Source organism: Onychomys torridus, chromosome 14 (genome assembly GCF_903995425.1).
Source record: "Onychomys torridus chromosome 14, mOncTor1.1, whole genome shotgun sequence".
NCBI lineage: Eukaryota > Metazoa > Chordata > Mammalia > Rodentia > Cricetidae > Onychomys > Onychomys torridus.
Window position 1 is genome coordinate 24,076,434 of NC_050456.1, and position 20,903 is coordinate 24,097,336.

General features: G+C 43.0%; 1 protein-coding gene across 1 annotated transcript in view; it reads right to left on the minus strand.

Moving 5' to 3' along the window:
* Positions 1-7,438: 7,438 nt before the first annotated feature.
* The window catches only part of LOC118595746, a 32,634-nt gene continuing 19,169 nt past the window's right edge, over positions 7,439-20,903 (minus strand). The window contains exons 4-8 of the mRNA XM_036206517.1: positions 20,390-20,511; positions 17,558-17,668; positions 13,839-13,945; positions 11,081-11,171; positions 7,439-7,667 (exon numbers count right to left, since the gene is read on the minus strand). Coding sequence (XP_036062410.1) covers positions 7,551-7,667; positions 11,081-11,171; positions 13,839-13,945; positions 17,558-17,668; positions 20,390-20,511 — 548 coding nt within the window. The 3' untranslated portion in view covers positions 7,439-7,550. The remainder of the gene's footprint in view (positions 7,668-11,080; positions 11,172-13,838; positions 13,946-17,557; positions 17,669-20,389; positions 20,512-20,903) is intronic.

The following is a 20,903-nucleotide window of genomic DNA, read 5'->3' on the forward strand; positions in this document are numbered from 1 at the left end:
AAAAGAATAATCTCCCCACAGTTACCTTGGGGACCTTCATTTCTATGTTCATGAATTCGTTCATTATTTTAAATGAAATTTTTTAGTACCTACTATGTGCTAAGCATTTGAAGTATTATTTCTATTACTCCCCCCCCACCCCCTTTTTTATTTCTAATTTTCGAGACAGGTTATCACTAAGCAGTCTTGACTGGTCTGAATTTCACCACGTAGAGCAGGCTGGGCCCGGACTCACAGAGGTCTGCCTGCTTGTGCCTCTGGGGTGCTGGATTAAAGCTGTGAACTCTCATACCTCACCTTTTCTATGCCTTCTGTGTTTGACAGGTTTTGTTTGTTTTGGTACAGTGTGCTTATATTACTTTCATTAAAAAAATTAAAGGTCAAAGGGCTGGGGATTTAGCTCAGTGGTAGAGTGCTTGCCTAGCAAGTGCAAGGCCCTGGGTTCGGTCCTCAGCTCTGGTAGAAAAAAAAAGCATAAAAAATTAAAGGTTAAAATGATGCCATCGTGTATTGCCAGATGGTAAGGCTATGCATTTTCAATTTGGGTGCTTATTAGACATCTTTAAGTTTAAACATATTTAAATAGAGATAAATACAAAGTTCATGTCCAGGAGCTACAACTCTGAATATTATGGGATAGAGTATCCGTTCTCTTCTAGAGCTATCCAGCCCATGGCATGTGTTAGTTGGTAAGATGCTGAGGCCCAAACCCAGGGCTTTGTGGGTGCTTGTCAAGCACTCTACCAACTGAGTTATATCTTAGACCCTAAAACAAAATTTTATGTTGAAAACACTCAGTTCAATTGGTTACCAATATTTTATTTTATGGCAGTGGTGGGGCTGAGCCTAGCCTTGACTACAGCAGGTGAATACTTTACCACCAACAATACTGCCAATCTTAATTGTCACCTTACAAACTATTATCTGAATGAACAGTTACTGTAAAAGGTGATTTGTAAATCAGGAAAACATTCTTTCTGTTAATATTTCAAATATGCTATTAGGGGCATGGGGAGGTGGCTCAGTGTTTAAGAGCACTTACTGCTTTTCTAGAGGACCCCGATTCAGTTCCTAGCAGCCAGATTGGGCAGCTCACAGCCATCTATAACTCCAGCTCCAGGGGATCCCACACCCTTTCCTGGCTTCTGAGTGCACTACACACACACTCTCACAAATAAATAAACCTTAAAAATGCAATTACATGGGCTGGAGAGATGGCTCAGCAGTTAAGAGCACTCACTGCTCTCCCAGAGGTCCTGAGTTCAATCCTCAGCACCCACATGACAGCTCAGAACTGTCTATTATCACAGTCACATGAGATCTGATGCCCTCTTCTGGTGTGCCAACATACATGCCGACAAAACCCATATACCTACAATATGTACATAGTTTTTAAATGCAATTATATCAGAACGTTAGAAGAGAGCATCTACTACCACTGTATATGGATTTTTATCTACAAGAATAATATCAGGCCGGGCGTTGGTGGCACACGCCTTTAATCCCAGCACTCTGGAGGCAGAGGCAGGCGGATCTCTATGAGTTCGAGGCCAGCCTGGTCTACAGTGTGAGTTCCAGGAAAGGCGCAAAGTTACACAGAGAAACCCTGTTTCGAAAAAAACAAACAAACAAAAAAACAAAACAAAAACAAAAACAAAACAAAACAAAAAGGATCCTATCATTATTCCCTGACGATGATATGAAGTGAGTTTGCAAAGTTTTTTTTTTGTGTGTTGAGTCAACACAGGCAGTAAGAGAAGAAATGTAACTGGAACATGCTGTTGCTAAATCTGTTTCCTGAGCCTTGGGACACCAAAGAAGGATGATTTTTGAGGCTCTATTTCACAAACAAAACAAAACATTCGACTGTAGGGTCAGAGGTGCAAACCAGGGAGAGCAGGATGTCTCAGCAGCAGTAGGAGGATGCAGAAACACAAACTCACAGCTGCTACTACTAAGTGGTTTACATGTCAAAAAAACCCAAGACAGACCAGGCGGTGGTGGCACACGCCTTTAATCCCAGCACTTGGGAGGCAGAGCCAGGCAGATCTCTGTGAGTTCGAGGCCAGCCTGGTCTACAGAGTGAGATCCAGGACAGGCACCAAAACTACACAGAGAAACCCTGTCTTGAAAAACAAACAAACAAAAGAAAGAAAAAAACAAAACAAAACAAAACTGAGACAGCTGTGTTAATGCATGCTGAGGCAGGAGAATCACCAATTTGAGGCCATCCTGGGTACACAACAAATTCCAAAGAGAGATCATATTTTAAAAAGAAAGAAAAAAGACTGCATAGTTCTCTAGGCCATGAAGACATGAATTTTTCAAGGAATTCAAAGCCAACATAGGTTTGTCTACTCCAATACAACCCATTAAAAATGTATCTTCGGGGGGGGGGGGGGGGGGGGATTTAGCTCAGTGGTACAGCACTTGCCTAGCAAGCGCGAGGCCCTGGGTTTGATCCTCAGCTCAAAAAAAAAAAAAATGTATCTTCAGAACTTTTGCTAAAACACTGTTTTGCTTTTTCAATAAAGAAAACTTTGGAGTCAGTCACATCCCTAAATGTTTGACTCATGACTATGGGACCCCCCCAAAGAGGTGTGAAAGAACTGAATGATCTCAGGTGGGGTCCCAAGAGGGTGGCTGAAGCCAATTGCTGGGGTGTCATTAGAAGAGTTCTTACACCACGGACAGACAGACAACAGCCAGGGACTCTAGGAGTTTGGCTTCAGCATCAGAGACAGACAGACCACATGGTGGGGGCTCTGAAGAGAGGAACCAAGAGCCCATGGGGCCAAAGTGGGACTTTCCACACACATGTGCACATACATGTATGGATGTGGGAGTAGGTTCTCTCCTTTCATGTGGGAATCTTTAGGTTTTTAGAGTTGGTGACAAGCACTGTTATCCACCCCACTGGTTTCATTTTAAGAGCACAATGAGAAACCAGGAATTTGGTTGCTTTCTAGGAACTGACAGCAAGGCCCTGTTGCTGCAGATAACACCCACACAACTCAGTGAACACAGAGAAGTCAGTCTGGTGCCTACCTACCCAGAGCCTTCATCCCTACTGACTGGTGTTCATGGTACTGGAAGATACTCAGCGTGCTACTACAGGAGAAAGGTGAACACTAATCCAGCTGTAAACCTCAGCATCAAGATAGATGTGCTGGTGTAAGACAGAGGCACAAGATTGTGGAGGTAACAACTGATTGGATTTAAGGCCCACTCCATGAGATGGAACCCATCCCCAACCCTGCTTGAGTAGTCAAAACCCTGAGGCTAGATAGTCCAGGGACCTAGGGTGAAACTAATGTTCATTAAAGCAGTGGTTCTCAACCTTCCTAATGTTGGGGTGACCCCCAACCATATACTTATTTTTGTTGCTATTTCATAACCGTGATTTTGCTACTGTTATGTATCACAATGTAAATAATCTGTGTTTTCTGATGCTCTTAGGTGACTTCAGTAAAAGGGTCATTTGACCCCCAAAGGGGTCATGACTCACAGGTTGAGAACCACTGTGTTAAGGAACATAGCAATAAAATGACTCTTAGTGACATTCTGTTCTACTCAGAGCAGCGCCTTGCTCAGCCATCATCAGAGAAGCTTCCTCCTGCAGTAGATGGGGACAAATACAGACCCACAGCTGGACGGTCTGCAGGGAATGAGAGACGTCGGAACACTTAGTCCTAAATGAGATGTCCCCATCAGACCCTCCCCGCTGGCTCAGGGAACCCTGCAGAAGAGGAGGCAGAAAGAGTGTAAGAGCCAGTGGGGATGGAGGACACCAAGGAAACAAGGCCTTCCGAACAGTAGGAGTCTCACTGGGTATACAAACCACTCTTAGGGGCAGGCCCCTTGTCCAGCAGTAGATGGCCAGCACAAAATGATCTCAATGGCATTTTAGAAGTTCTTTGTCTCATAATGCTTTGTTAGTCCTTTATTTTTTCCCCTTACAGATCTTTTCCATATATATAAATACATGATATATATATATATATAAATATATGATATCTATGATGTATATGATATATAAGATAATATATATGATATATAAATAATAAGTGGTTTCCAGTTTTGTGTTTTTATGAGATTTCTGTGTGTGAGAATGTGTATGTCTCCATTCTTGTGCTTTGAGTCTCCTTTTTTTTTTGTTTTGTCCTATTCCAGTTTGTTTTTGTTTTATTTTATTATTATTATTTTAGATGCCTGTTTGTTTTATAAGGAGAAAGAAAAAAGAAAGGCCGTAGATGTGGATGGGAGAGGAGGTGGAGAGGATCTGGGAGGAGCTAGGGGAGAGAAACCATAATAAGAATATATTGTATGAAAATGTATTTCTAATAAAAGAAAAAAGCACAATTACTTTTTGAAGTTATAATAGAGCTGAGCAAGGTGTTGCATGCCTTCAATCCCAGCACTTGGGAGGCAGAGACAGGTGGATCTCTGTGAGTTCGAGGCCAGCCTGGTCTACAGAGCGAGATCTAGGATAGCCACCAAAACTACAGAGAAACCCTGTCTTGAAAAACCAACCAACAAAACAAACAAACAAAAACTAAACTCTCACAAGAGAACCCGGATCAGCATTTGCCTGGGTAGAAGGTTAAGGGCAGGATGGATGACAGACACACAAGAGGAAACTTGCCGGGTGGTGGTGGCGCACGCCTTTAATCCCAGCACTCGGGAGGCAGAGGCAGGTGGATCTCTGTGAGTTCGAGGCCAACCTGGGCTACCGAGTGAGCTCCCAGAAAGGCGCAAAGCTACACAGAGAAACCCTGTCTCCAAAAAACCAAAAAAAAAAAAAAAAAAAAGAAAACAAGAGGAAACTTGAAGGACCGTGGCCACACCATGGTCATGATGTCATTTCAGTAAAACCATGTACACCACCAAAAGTAGATGCAGTACTTAGAACTAGTTAGGATTCTAAGTGTACACAATGCCTTGTAAATATGTATTTGACCATAACCACCTCTTTTCCTGCAAGGAGTCAGTCACTCCTACTTTTGGAGACATATACTTTTGGTCTCATATAGCCCAGGCTGACTTTGAATTTCCTAGGTAATGGAAGATGATCTTGAAATTATCATTCTGCATCCACTTTACCTTCCAAGTGCAGGGCTACAAGTGAATACCACCATAACCCACCCCGATCCTTCAGTATAAATGTACATACTGTCCTCGGTACTAATCTGTCAGCATCCCCAGAAAACTCTTATTAATTATGGAAAAAGGCTGGCCTGCCCACTGGTTTTAGACTCCATGCCTTATTGACTTGGGAGCTCCCTGCTCTGTCTTCTACATTTTGGTCAGCACGTTTCATCTTGTTTCATGTGTACAAAAAAATTCATAAAGTAAAATGCATACCTAGTGCTCTAAATGGATGAGAACCATGAATATGGTGGATATCCAGCCAGGTCCCCAGGGAACACAAAGAGGAGATGGTGGGGTTAGATTTCAGTTAGGGCTTTATGCCTACACACAATAGTGATAGTGCTAACAATCATCCTGGTTCCTGGTGAACCTAGTGAAATTTGTGTATTCTTAATACCTTCTCTAAGACTCATGCGTATACAGCCCCCCTGCCACTCCCGCACCACATTTTTTAAAAATGAGGTTGTCATGTAGCTAAGGATGGTCTTGAACTGGCAATCCTATCCCAGGCTCCTGAGTGCTGGGCTCACAAAGCAAGTGCCACCACCACACCTCTAGCCCCACATTAGGTTGATACAGGTGATGTGAACGTCTGTACACAGGATCTCCACTTCTCTTGGCTGTGTTTCTAGGAGCGGAATTGCCCAACTTCCCCAGACACCCAACCACTTAGTGTTCTACAAGGAGCGTTGGATGTTCCAATGAGGGATGAGTCCAGAAAGACTCATCATGCTAGGTGCTGTTACATGAACTCTAAATGGTCTTATAATAAAAACCCAGAGTCAGAAATTGGGGTCAATGTTGAAAGATCAGAGAGACAAAGGGATAAGCCACTAGACAGACTTCTCACCACTGTCCAATCCTCAGGCTGAATGGAAGGAGAGATCCTGTCTCCACGAATCCTGATGGGAAGGAAGCCTCTGAGTCCTCAGCCGAAAAGGCTCTTTCCTGTCTCTTCACACCTTGTATGTCTTTCTCTGTCCAGCCATTTCACTTCCTCCCTAGTGCTGAGATTAGAGGTGTGTGCTTCCCAAATACTAGTAGCAAAGGAGTGAGATCTCAAGCACTGGGATTAAAGGCTTGTGACTCCCAAGTATTGGGATTAAAGGTGTGTGCCCCCACTGCCTGGCTCTGTTTCTCTCCTAGACTGAATCAATCTCATGTAATCCAGGGTGGCTTTGAACTCACAGAGATCCAGACTGATCTCTGCCTCCCGAGTGCTGAGATTCAAGGTATGTGCCGCCACTGCCTGGCTTCTGTGTTTAATCTAGTGGCTGGCTCTGTCCCCTGATCCTCAGGCAAGCTTTATTTGATACACAATATATCACCACAAAGTCCTTCTCAAGCTTCACCAAGTACTAGAAACCAAGGGCCCTGCAGTGCCTGAGGCAGGCGGATTTCCAGAATTACGCAAGTAGTTCCTTTCTGGGAGAAGATGGATTTGGGTTAGTGTATTTCTAAGTCTGTGCTCTGTTTGCAGACAGGAAGCACAGCTCTTATTTGCACCTTGCAGTTTGCCCTCAATAAAAATGTCTGTTTGGCAAAGTAAAATAAACAAAGAGGGAGTCTAAACGCTCAGCCAGTGTTTCAGATTGATCATTTATCCTCAGGACTTGTCTTTTCCTCCCTTGAAGCCAAAACTTGAGTGTTTTGTTTTTGCTTTAGTTGCTTTTGAAAAGCTCAAGTGTTATTCCAGGGCATATGAGGAGGATTCTGAGTTTGCGGGTCTCCTGGTCTACACCAGAAGACCCTGTCTTTAAAAAGGTGGGGGAGGTAGGGAATAAAGGAAAGCACAGGAAAGAACCTCAGGTAGTTTTAACGTAACGGTTAACCAAGTGTCTACGTAGTATTGGGGGCTCTGTCTAGAAGTGAGTCCTACACCAGGCTCTTCAGAGAAAGCTGTCTAAACAAGTCTTACCCGACAGAGACACAGTGCGATCTGCCTTCTCCTTCACACGAAAGAAGCCACTCTTGGACTTCCTGGAGGCCACATCTGGAGGTGACATGTAATAGTCGGGTGGTGGTGTACCATGCCTTTAATCCCAGCACTTGGGAGGCAGAGGCAGGCCTGGTCTACAGAGTGAGTTCCAGGTCAGTCAGAGCTGTTACACAGAGAAACCCTGTCTCAAAAACCCAAATCACCACCACCAACAAACTAGTGGAGGTGGTATGTAAATTAAACAGGTACACTTATGTCTGTAACAGAATAAAAAGAGCAAACAAAACATTTCAGATAAATATTTTAATTATCTTATTATAGTTTACTTATAGTATAAGTAAACTACTATATATGGATAACCATATGCAACTATTTACAGGTACATAATCATACATATAAAACTTGAAATGAATACACAAAGCAGAAGGGTTAACACCACATTAGAGATGTTGCTTCAGTGCTAGAGAACTTTATATAAATGAATTTGTTCCAGAGCTTCTCTGTCAATGTCCTTTTGTGGGTACACATCGAGGTTCAGTGGTATCTCTTCCACCCAGGAAGACAGCTGCACATTAATCTATGAGAAAAATAGCATAAACAATATGAAAATTTCAGAATGATCCTATTATTTGGAATTTCACAATATCACCCTAAGTTACACAACAGATTTCTTAAAAGAATTACTTTTATATTTATTAATGTTTGCATGCATGTATGTGTATCATGTCTGTGCCTGGTCCCCAAAAAGGACACAAGAGGGTGTCAGATTCCCTGAAACTGGAGTTAGAGGTAGTTGTGAGCTGCCACATGGGTGCTGGGAACCGAATCCAGGTCCTCTGCTGAACCATCTCTCCAGCCCCCCATACCACAGGATTTTTATTACCATGAACAGTACTAAGTTATATAGTACCACATGAATAATTTTTTGTCATTCTCAATTTGTGGGCTTCAAGATTTATTTTACTCTGATTTGGAACTTGAAAAAAGTTAAAAAAAATCTTTAAAAATAAAATGTTTTTAGATCTATTTATTTTATGTCTATGAGTGTCTTGCTTGTGTGTAGACTGTGCCTCACCTATGTGTGCCTGGTGCTCATGGAGTTCAGAAAGGGGATTATCCTGGAACTGGAGTTATGGTTGGGAGCCACCCTGGGGTGCTGGGAACTGAACCCAGGTCCTCTGCAAGAACAGTAAGTGCTCTCAACAGCTGAGCCACCTCTCCAGCCCCTAGAATAATTCTTTGAATGTAAGTAGTGTAGTAATGACCATAAGGTTCAAACAATCAAAGATGGAAGCAGTAGGAACACATGGAAAGTACAGAACGCTGTTCTCACTCCCACAGCACCGGTGAGGAGCAATAGCTCTCCACAACCTGCGTCAGCTGTACCCCAAACCCTCTACAGTCTGGAGCCCTGACCACACAGATCTCTGTAAGGGAGTTTTCTGTTTAAACAAATTCAGCAGCTGTCACACTCGCACATGTGGATATTCAGGACAAACGTCCGGAGTCAGTTTCCTCCACCATGTGGGAGCTGGGATTGAACCAGGTTGCCAGGCCTGAGCAGCAAGGGCTGTTACCTGCTGAGCCATCGCACTGCCTCCAAGTTGTTTCCTTCAGTAAGAAAGCAACAACGTCATCAGTTTATGAGTAAGACCTATTTGATAAACTTTTAATTTTTTAGATAGGCTGGCCTCCAGCCAACTCTCAATCTTCATGCCTCAGCCTCCCACGTACTGGGGATTACAGACTTGCACCAATGTCTACAATTTTCACGCCTCAGCCTTTCACATCCTGGGATTATAAACTTGCACTAATATGTTTAACTTTTAAAAAATTTTAACAACTCATTGTATTTACTTTTTGTATGCATGTCTACTCATGTATTTGGTACACGCCATTTCTCTAGACTCATGTGTTTGTTTTCTGAGACTAGAGTTTTTGATATAGGCCAGGATGGCATTGAGGTCATTCATGAACCTCCTCATTATTGCCTCTGGATTGAGGAATTACAGGCGTCAATGGCTGTTTGGGCAGATTCATGTGCACAGTTAATGAAGCTGATATTTGGGGACTGGGAAGATGTTTCTGCAGTTAGGAGCATGTACTGCTCTTGCAGAGGACTCAGATTTGGTTCCCAGTACCCACATGATGGCTCACAACCATTCCTAAGTCCAGTTACAGGGATTTGATTCCCTCTTCTGACCAATATGGGTACCAAGCAATATGTGGTGCACATACATATACGCAGGCAAAGCAGTTATACACATAAATAAATCTCTAAGTCTCTAAAAAGCTGTTATTTTGGTAAGTGAAAAAAATCACTAAATTGGCTCATAAATACAAATATTATGAATGAGAAATTTAGAAAGAATTTTTTTTTAATTTTTTTTAAACAGGGTCTGGCTGGGCTTGAACTTGCTATGCAGACCAGATTGTCCTTAAACTCAGACATTCTTCTGCTTCTGCCTCCTAAGTGCTGGGATTAAAGGCATGTGCCATTGTGCCTGACTAACAATATATTTTAAAAGGGATGTTTCTATGAGAATGGAAAACTATGAGAGATCACATTATGACTGGTAGGCTCTCACAGGGAGGAAATGGAGCTGATAAATCAGGATTACTGTCTTTCTTTACACATTTCTTGATTACTTCCTATGCTGTAACAAGCAGAATTAGGGCAGGAGAGATGGTTCCGTGTTCAAGAACACCTGCTACACAGTCATGAGGACCAGAGTTCGGATCCCAGTGATTCTAGATTCTATGGGACTATTAATATCCATTGTCACACTGAAGTAGACCAGCCTGGGCCACAGGTTTCAAAAGAAAAAAAGGTTTCAAATTGACTTGGGAAATCAAACTGCATGAAGAACAGTCTTCCACTCTACTGGAAATCCTTGGACAACTTTGACCCCCCGGCGGCCCCTTTATTTTGTATGAGAATCAATATACAGACTGACTGACCTAAAAATGCACTCATCATTCATTCCTTCTGTTCTAAAGATCAGTATTATGATTTGGGCACTCATTTTTCCAGTTTAGTTCTGGAGAGGGGGTTCTGTTGACCAGGTTGGTCTCAGTGGGCTCAAGTGATCTTCCTGTCTCAGCCTCCCATGTGGCTGGGTTACTCTTCCCCTTCCACTATAATGTGGGGGCTAGTGTCTTACCCACATTCACTAGTGTTTATTAACGTACAACTATGACCTCACAGCTATTAAAAACTGTGTAGAGAAATACGGGAATCTATATCCAGATATGAATTACATTTCAATGTTTTGAGGGCAGAAAAATAAATCACAAAGCAGAACTTTAGCAACATTGTCTTGCTATTTCTAGAATGTTATATTAGTTATCAGAAAAAAAGCAAAGTTTTGATAAGAAAAAGTTGAAGGGCTGGTGATCTATAGATCAGTATAGTGTTTACCCAGCATGCATTAGCCCAAGGGATTTTCTGTTTGTTTGTATTTTTCGAGACAGGGTTTTTCTTTTCTTCCTTTTTTTTGGGGGGGGGGGTGGTGTTTCGAGACAGGGTTTCTCTGTGCAGCTTTGCGCCTTTCCTGGATCTCACTCTGTCGACCAGGCTGGCCTTGAACTCACAAAGATCCAACCGGCTCTGCCTCCCAAGTGCTGGGATTAAAGGCATGCGCCACCACCACCTAGCCTGTTTTTTTTTTTTTTTTTAAAGATTTATTTATTTATCAAGTATACAGTGTTCTGCCTGTATGTATGCCTGCACGCCAGAAGAGGGCACCAGATCTCATTCTAGATGGCTGTGAGCCACCATGTGGTTGCTGAATTAAACTCAGGACCTCTGGAAGAAACAGCCTGTACTCTTAACCTCTGAGCCATCTCTCCAGCCCAGGTTTTTCTTTCTATAGACCAGGCTGGCCTCGAACTCAGAGACCCACTTGCCCAGCTAAGGAGCCCTAATTTTAATTCCCATCACGACCAAAACTAACCAAGCAATCAACAGAAGCAACAGTGGTTACATACCTCAATACCTACGAGAGAATCCTGGAGACTTGGCACGGTCACTAAGAGTGACCCTTGTTTCCTTACATTTTGGATGATGTAGTTCCAGGCACTAGAACACATTAAAAACTGGTACGATCAAACAACAGGAAGATATTACATAGTAGTCAGAACACAGATAGCTCTCTTGTTCAATGTCTTGTTTAACATCTTTTCTCTCATGCTGGGGAGAGAAAGAGAGCCTCAACCATGCTAAGCAATCTACTCTGCCTCTAAGTTACAGCCCCAACCAAGTTTGGTGGTACACGCCTGGAGTCCTAGCACCGAGGAAACGGAGGACAGCCTGGAGAACACAGTGACCTTCATTCAGGGCACCAGCCTCGGCTACAAAGTTAAATACCGTTTCAACAAAACAACAACGGAAAGCAAACCCTGTGTATAGTCTTTAATACACAATCCAGCAACTGTACACTTTGCTATTTACACAAAGCTGAAAACACGTATTTACAAAAAAAGATCTGTACATGGATATTTACTGCAGTTTTATTCATAATTGCCCATCCTGGAAGCAGCCAAGATGTCCTTCCAGGGGAATGGATAAATTGTGATACATCAAGACAACTGCATATTGTTCACCACTAAAGGAAATGTGTGCTCAAGTCACGGACACAGAGGAGAACCTGGAAGGGCTCTGGATTGTACGAGTCTAATTACCTCGTGCTGGAAACTTAAAGCTACAGTTAAAATATCGGTGGCTGCCAAGGGTGAGGCTGGAGGACAGGACAAAGGGCTGAGCAGGGGATTTTTAGGGCCATGAACTATTGTCCATGTTTTAAGGCTGAGTGTGTGTCAATACACATGTATACACACACGGGCTGCACAACACCAAGAGATAATCTGCTGTGGACTGTGCCGTACCAAAGATCCATCATAACAAACATACTGTTCTGATGGGATCTGATAATGGCACAGATTCTGTAGGTGTGGGGGTAGAGCGTACAGGAAATCTTTATCTTTTTACACTGTTGCTGAGAACTCAAAACTTCCCTAAGAAAAGCAAAGCAGAAACCTGACACTGGATTTTTTTTTTTCCTGAATAAGAATGACAAAAGAAAATGCAGACAGTATCTAGAAATCTAGATGGCAAATGTTTACCCACAGGAAACAGAACTATAGCAACACAGTAGAAACTGGCAAATTTTCCAGTTCCTGAGGGGTGTTGGCCAAGTTACGAGGTTAGAGTTCTGAGATGAACAAGATGGGGATGTGGGCAACTGGAAAGTTTCTGAATAAGGAAAAATGACGTTTTCAGAGTCACACAAGTCAAGCAGGACCAGCATCAAAAGCTTTGTAGTTCCTCTGTGAGGCACATGAGAATCAGTCCTTCAGACGGAAGCCAGGGCTGAGATTGCTGGGGACTGAGGGAGATGAAGAGTCTTGGGGAACAGAGGGCACAGAAGCCAGGAACGGAAAATAATGGCAGCTGTGTGGACTACATCTTTTCAAACTCACACCGAGAGTGAAACCAGACCTCATTTGACTGTCTGTAGTATTTTGGGGGTGGAATTGCACTATCACAAGGCACCTGCAAGGTTTGGTGGGACCAGTCAGTTCTAAAGGATAACGAAATGGGACCTGCTGATGCATTTCAGAGGGCAGTGTGCCTTTGACCAGTTCTGGTTAACTCTCGGGGTTGATATGCACCGGACGCCTACACTACGTATGATCTCGACAGTTTCCCAAACCAGTGGGGGGCACCGGTGAGACAATTCAGGGGCACACAGGCCTTGCAGTGAGATGGGGAGGTGGGCGGGTAGTGGTATCTAGCATTTGCACTTATTTTTGGTTGAGGCTACAGCTAGCAGGTTTCGTAAGTTTCAGAACATATTTACAAGACAAACTGTTCTTTTTTCCTGGATGGGTATAATATCGCATAGCAACATTCAATAATAAATCTCACTGTTTTAGCTAGGGCTATTTTTTTTTTATTGTGATGTGATTCCTAAAAATGATGTATAATACAAGACTAAAGAACTATAGTAGTACAATCTTTTTTAGTACGATTTTTTTCGTTTATCTGAGACAGGTCTCCCAGGGATCAGGATGCCCTCAACTAGCTATTTAGCTGAATTCACAGCCATAGAGCACCACAGAAGAGCTGCATCTTCGTCCAGCTTGGGTCCCAGAACCCTGACTAGGGCAGCGAGGGGATGAAGTAAGGAGACAGACAGGAAGACGGGGCTGGGTGGGCTGTGCTCTCGGACGGGGAAGTCGCGGTACCTGGAAGCTCAGTGCTTATTCCAGACACGTAAACGGGATATCGCATGCAGCTGAGCTAGGAGCTGGGGCTTACGGGCTGACAGGGAAGCAGGCTGAGTTAATCTCACCAGGAGCATCAGTCCCTGCAGCGGAGCAGTCTCCAGGCAGTAAACATCCAGGGGGAGAAAGCTATGGTGGTCATTTCCTACACACTATTATCATCCGCACAGGGAGGAGAGGAAGGCTTTGCACACACCAATAAATAAATACATGTAAACTTTAAAAAAAGATTAAATACATTTCACAAAAATCAGGTTTTTCAAAATTTTGCATTTTAATGTTTCTTATTAAGATAAGTTGATTTGTCTGAAACTGTCAAAGAATAAATAAAAATTATTAAAAAAACAAGCTGAGCTTGTTTTAAAGTCAGCATGGAAACGTTTCTACCTCACTAGTCTCTTTTCACACCTTGCTGGGTATTATTTTAGTAACAGACTCCTTGCTTCAGTAAACAACATACCTGGCCTGTTCAGCCTCAGTAAGAAAATATTCGAAGACATTGTTCATCACAATGACATCGGCACTTTGCAGAAGGGAGCCTTGGGTGCGGATGTCTGCATGAAGCACCTGCAGAAGGATGAGCTCATGTAAGACTGTGAGAACACTGCATCCCGCAGCTACATGAGAGATGCCTCGGAGAGATGGCTCAGAGGTTAAGAGCATCAGCTGCTGTTCCAGAGGTCCTGAGTTCAATTCCCAGCAACCACATGGTGCCTTACAACCACCTAAAATGAGATCTGGCGCCCTCTTCTGGCCTGCATGCAGACATGCAGGCAGGACACTCTATATACAATAAATAAATACATCTTAAAAATAAAAAAGAGAGAGATGCCTCAACCGCATCCCACAGCCACGTAAGAGATGTCTAATGGCTCAGGACGCTGTGCAGACCACAGACAGTTCTTAGGATCTAGTAAACCCAAAGCTTGTAAAGAAGATGTTTTGAATGAACTATTTGTTTTGTTATAATTGTGTCCCCGATTCATAATTATTTTAACAACATTCAGAGATTTTTCCCATTATAATTACACTGTTAGGGACACAGTCAAAGGCTCTGGGTGTGATTATGGCGTTGCCCAACTAGATTTGTGTTCTCAGGCAAGCAGTGTCTCCTAGTGATTATCAGTCCTTATTACACAATATAAAGATTGAAAGGTAGATAAGAAAACAAAAACAAACCAAAAACCCTGCAGGGGCTGGAATGATGGCTCACTGGTGGAGCGCATTTACTGCTCTTGAAGAGAACAGGGGTTTGGTTCCCAGCACCCTCATGGCGGCTCACAGCTGTCTGTAATTCCAATCTCGGGGAACCGATTCCTTCTTCCCATCTCTGTGGTCACCAGGCATCACATTCGGTGTTCGGACACACATACAGGCAAAACACTCAGACACATAAAATAATAAATTTTTAAAAAGTCATATAACTCAAAACCTCAAGCCATAATTAAGGCTTTGCAGACCACAGGTGCGGTAACAAGAAAACACATTTATTTGCTCTGGAGAGAAACAAATAGATTTTACTTTAAAAGGAAGAGAAAAACCTTTCCCTTATGTTATGTGAGTTTTTTGCAAAGAAGTACTCAAGTCTTACAAATATATGGTATGTAAGGTGTTGTGTGGTCTGGTTTTAAAAAACATTGTTTTTTAAATTATAAACACTCTACAAAAGTTTTAATTCATTTGGCCTAGAACCTTTAAGCAGAGCTTTGACAATCTTCAGTAAAAGAGAGAGCTCGGAGGGCCAGGCTCTTGTCACAGACAAGCCAGTTAATAATTTCAGGCACTATAAACACGAAGCTTAGTGACGCAACAGACACGTAAACGAAGCCATTTCTTTTCATCCTCTCTTCTTGTCCTTAGTCCCTCCTTTTTCTTTCCCATCTACCTCTACTTTTTTGTTTATTCCTCCATTCTTCTACTACAATGACCTAGTCAGAAAGAGGACCCAGAAGGACCAATTAATCATGGGAGCCTAAAGAGACGCTCTCAGGGCTCCAGGAGAACCCTAAGGGATCCTCAGGGCAGACTCTGGACAACCAAACTCAAGCAATACTCAGTGGATCCCTCTTCTATGCCAGCTACTGCGCAGGGAGACAAGGCAGTTAGATGAGACGCCGCATCTGTGCTCAAGGGTGGTACACCGTAGTAATGTGACGGAAAAAGTCAGCTGATGCAACTCCCCAGTGCAAGCAACGGGATGAGCCAAGAGCAATGACGGGAAAGAGAGAAAGTTTAGTGCTAGCCTGGAGGAAGGGAACAGGAGAGTGTAAAACGACAGACCCTGTAGGTCAAGGCACTCACATGGTACACACACAGGCAAAACAGATAAAAAAGAAACCAAAAAAAACCTAAAAGCACAGAATGAGCCTGAAAGGGCTGATGGGTGTCAACAGGTGCTATCAAAAATGATTACAGAAACTGGTTTTGGTGATTTTAAGACTCTTCAATACAGTGCTTATCTACAGCTTCAAGGAGGGAAATGGTTAAGATTTCCAAAATTCATAAGGTGGCATGAAAAAGCTTTAATTTAGGAGTTAGGGATGTTAGCGTGTTTGTCCCACATAAGGCCCTGGGCTTTTTTTTCCCTCACTGGATAAAAAGAAAAATCAAGTTTTTTATCATAAAGTTACTGATGGTGGCCACAGAAGCTACAAGCTAGGATAAAACACATGGGAGTGTATCAGAATATTTTGAAAAGTGATAGACATTTCATAAAATATAAACATTTTATATGCCTTTATCACTATATTTAAAAACAAAAGCAAGAACTTGATTATCTGTTTATTAACTGATTCTTTAGAGGTCAGGATTTTTAAAGGAAGATTTATTTATTTTTGCTTTATGTGTATGGGTGTTTTGCCTGCATGTATGCATGTACCACATGTGTGCAGTGCCTGTGGAATTTAGTAGAGGGTGACAGAAACTACTGAGTTGGAGGAGTTATAGACAACTCTTAGCTGCTGCTATATGGGTGCTGGGAATTGAACCTGGGTCCCCTGCAATGCTCTGAACTACTTACGTATCTCTCTAGCTCCCAATGAGTTCTCAATTTTTAAATCCCAATTTTCAACTGAACAGATATTTTTGTTAGCTATGTGATTATTATATAAGAGCAGACTGAGGCCAGTCAGGTCTACACAGTAAGTTCTAAGTCAGCCAAGGATGAAAAAAAAGAGAACTCATGAATTGATATTTTGCAGTTCCAGGGACTGAATCCAGGTTTTGACCATGGAAGGCAAGTACTCTACCACTGAGCATTACCCCCATTTCCATGAATTCTATTAGTATCTATAATTACTAATATTCTAATAACATCTGTTACCACTAGGCAATGAGTTCACTCTGATCACTTACCGCTATATTTCTAAGATGACAGTAGGAAGAGAAGTTAGGTGAGGGAATAAAATAATCACCTTTATAAAAAAGACGAAGGTTTGATCTTAATCTTTACACATTTTATTTATTACTATTTATGCATACGTGTGTGTGCCTCCTTATTTGTATGTAAACCATGTGTGTGCAGGTGCCTGTGGGGACCAGAAGCATGTTGGATCACATGCAGCTGACATTACAAGCAACTGTGAACACTGGATGTAGGCGATGGGAACCTGGGTCCTCTGCAAGAGCAGCAAGTGCTCTTAACCGCTGGGCCCTCTCTCCAATCTCTTGATCTTTAACTCACTGAGTCTGTCAATGTTTAAGGACAGTAACTTAATATCAGAGATTGTTGATATTCTCTTACTGCCATGAGAAGTAAAGAACCTTATCAAAATTTCAAAGATTATTGCATTAAACAGACCCCCTCCAAAAAACCAAAACCCCAAGTCTTTTGTCTTATTTTTCTTCTCATAGGAAAAACAGGAAACCTGCCCTAGCCTAACACAGACCTCCTTCCCTAATAACCACGATCTTGTGACATTTACAATGGCTCCCAGTTTATAAGAAGATAAACAATCATGAGCAGTACAAGCCTTTTCGTTTTCAGTTTAATAACATACACCGGCAGCCACCCTCCGGAGCGTTACAGTTCTGCTACCCAAACCAGGACACGGAGAAAGAGAAGGAAAAACCTCACAGCAGGTCAACTCCCCCAGTTTCTCCACAACAGCAGCAGTAGGTTAGAATATGGAAGCAGTCAGGGAAGACTCCTGAGAGGTAGAGAACACACTGTAACGGTACCTTTATTCTGTCACTGAACTGGTACTTGTTAATGACCATTTCCTGCAACTGGCAAAATTCTCCATTCAGCTCTACTCCACAGAGCTGTGCGGCTGAGCTGTAAAGATATCCCTGAAACAGGAAGACAGGCATGGCGTAAACCAGTTAGCTTTTAAGTAGACGTTATACCAAAAAGCTCAAACTGTCACAAAACATATAACGTTCAGAACGTTACTCCTCAAGGTCTTGATTGGAGTCTGTTAATTCCTATCATTTAGCTGTATTTTTACAGACTGATCTCTAAGCTTTCCTGATAGACTGGGCATTCAGCAGTTGGAAATGAGGAAAGTGACCACATTCCCAACCTCTGTAGGGTCTCTCGAGCCTTGGTCATTTCTGGGGAAGTGATACCATGGCAGAGTGGAAGAGTTGACCTGTAGGGAATGCAGTGATGACCACACCATTTCTAACTGGGAAGGAGGGTGACTGACCAGCTCAGTTAACAAGGATGCGGAGAACTGCCTGGGATGGGGATCTTCTTTGCAGGTGACAACAATCCTATGGAAGGAAAGGTCAACTAACTTGACTAACTGATTTGAGAAGGATTCATGTAGCCCAGGTTGGCTCTGAACTTTCAGCTTCTGATGTCAAGATCAGAGACATGCACTATGGCTGACTCCTGATTACCTATCAACACAAGTTTGACTCTAGAACTCCATCATAGATATTTACAGTATGTTTCAAAGTACAGATGTTGATATGAAGAAATTGGTATAGCTTCAACCACTGACTGGCTATGGAGAAAAGTGTCAATCTATTTACCTTATCAACACCGATACTATACGTGCAATTATTGGACAGTACACGTCTGCGTATTTGCCTTCCCTCCCTCTCTCTTTTGTGTGTGTGTGTGTGTGTTGTATGTGTAAGTGAATATGCAGGCTCATGAGCATGGGAGGAAGCCTGAAGATGCTCTCCAAAGAAAAGCTAGTAGGGCTGGAGAGATGGCTCAGCGGTTAAGAGCCCTAGCTCTTAACTCTTCTACAGGTCCTGAGTTCAATTCCCAGCAACCACTTGGTGGCTCACAACCATCTGTAATGAGATCTGGCCTGCAGGCAGACATGCTGGCAGAACACTGTATACATAATAAATAAATCTTTAAAAAAGAAAAGAAGGGGTTGGGGATTTAGCTCAGTGGTAGAGCACTTGCCTAGCAAGTGCAAGGCCCTAGGTTCGCGGTCCCCAGCTCTGGGGGAAAAAAGGAAAGAAAGAAAGAAAAAAGCAAAGCAAAGCAGAGCTAGTGGGGGAGGTGGGCAGAGCTGCTGCACCTATAACCCTAGCATTTGGAAGTATTGAAAGAGCACCGTTTCAAGGCCAGCCTGATAATTCGGCAAGACCCCGCCTCAAACCCAACCCAACCCCAAACAGGAGCAATAATAACAAAAGCCATCAAATTGTGTATTATCTATTTACAGAATGAAAGTTTAAATCAAGAGTTGGTTTCTGTCTAAAGCGGGCAGTAATGCCAGGGAGCGGCAGCAGGGGTCACATTCCGCCGTGCCCAGACCTTTTTCTAATGACTTTAGAACGTTCGAAGTACCCATGATCTGAATTTATAGTGAGACACATGATATTTCTTTCTTCTTTTTTTCTGGCTCTTTGAGATGGTTTCTCTGTGTAACCTTGGTTGTCCTAGAACTTGGTCTGTAGATTATCAGGCTGGCCTTGAACTCAGAGATTCACCTGCCTCTGCCTCTGCCTCCCACTGGCTGAAGTGACATTTTAGAAACAAGAGTAGTTTTGTTTTGGGTCACAGAAAATTGGATACGGTGTAATCTTAGACACTGGCCAGTGTATACATTTAAAAACAGGGAACTAGCTATCCATAATCATTAAGTGACTTTCTATGACCACACAAAGGTTTCTTGGGCCAAGTAAATTTTTTAAAAAATGATTTTATTTTTAACTATATGTATGTTGCAGGAGGTGGGAAGTGGGATGTGCATGCATGTGCAGGTATCTGTGGAGTCCAAATACAGAAGAGGGTATCATATCTCCTGGAGCTAGAGTTACAGGTGGTTGTGAGCTTCCTGACCTGAGTACTGGGAATTGAACTCAGGTCCTCTGCAAGAACACTAATAAGTGTTCTTAACCACTGAGCAACCTCTCCAGCCATAATTTGTTATTTTTATGAGCTCTTATCAAAGCTCACTATACTACTTTTATTTTAATTTTCATTTATTTATTTATTTTGGAGCTGAGGATCGAACCCAGGGCCTTGTGCTTGCTAGGCAAGCACTCTACCACTGAGCTAAATCCCCAACTACTACTTTATTTTAATATAGCACAAAGAAAAAGAAAACAGGCACGGAGACAAGCCTGTAGTCACAGTACTTAGTGGACTGAGGCAGGAGGATCAGGAGTTCAGGGTTATTATCCTCACCTACATAGTTAAGTGTGAGGCCAGCCTGGGCCACATGAAAAGCACCCCCAAACCCCCACCAAACCAAACCAAAACAAAACAAAACAAAAAACAGAGGGGGTAGTGGGAAGGGAAGGGGAGGGGAGAGTGAGAAGGAGTGTCAGCCAGTCACATGGTCTAGTAGGTTTCTATTTGTCACGGTGTTGTGGACACAAACCAGGAGAGGAACTTGGACAGCTGGTCTCTGAAATTCCAAACCCAATACTACCATCCAGCAGAGTTTAGGAGCCTGCCGATGGATCCTATTTGACCTTATCCTGTCACTTTAAGAATAAAGCCAAGCTGTCACCTTGGATGGTGGCAGGCAAAGCTGTGGCTAGCAGAAGAAAGTGTTTTCCGCATGTTGAGTATGTCCACAAGCTGGACTTTACCCCATAGAGGACTGTGCCAAGTCTGGAGCCAATGTCAACCAAGAGCTTTCCTGCCAGGTCGGGCAGCACATGGTGATAGATGAACTTCAGCTCCATGAGGGAGAAGGAATGAGAGATAAATCCTGGAGAAAGAAGAGAGTGGGCAGCACATTAGTGGTTTGTCTCTGTTCTGAGACACGGTCCCACTGAGCAGCTCTGGCTGGTCTGGAACTCAGAGAGATCTGCCCGCTCCATGTCGGGAGTGCTGGGATTAACCTGCACCACCAGGCCTGGCTGGCTGCTTCTCTCCTCCTCGGCCAAGTTTCTCACCTTAGTTTCTGTGACAGCCTGACTCTGGTTTTCCTCTGACCTGGAGGACACTCAAAGACTCACAACATCATGTCTTACAGAGTTTAACTGTTAGGAAGGGGAGATAATTTAGTCATAAAAAAACAACAAACAGCCGGGCAGTGGTGGTGCACACCTTTAGTCCCAGCACTTAGGAGGCAGAGCCAGGCGGATCTCTGTGAGTTTG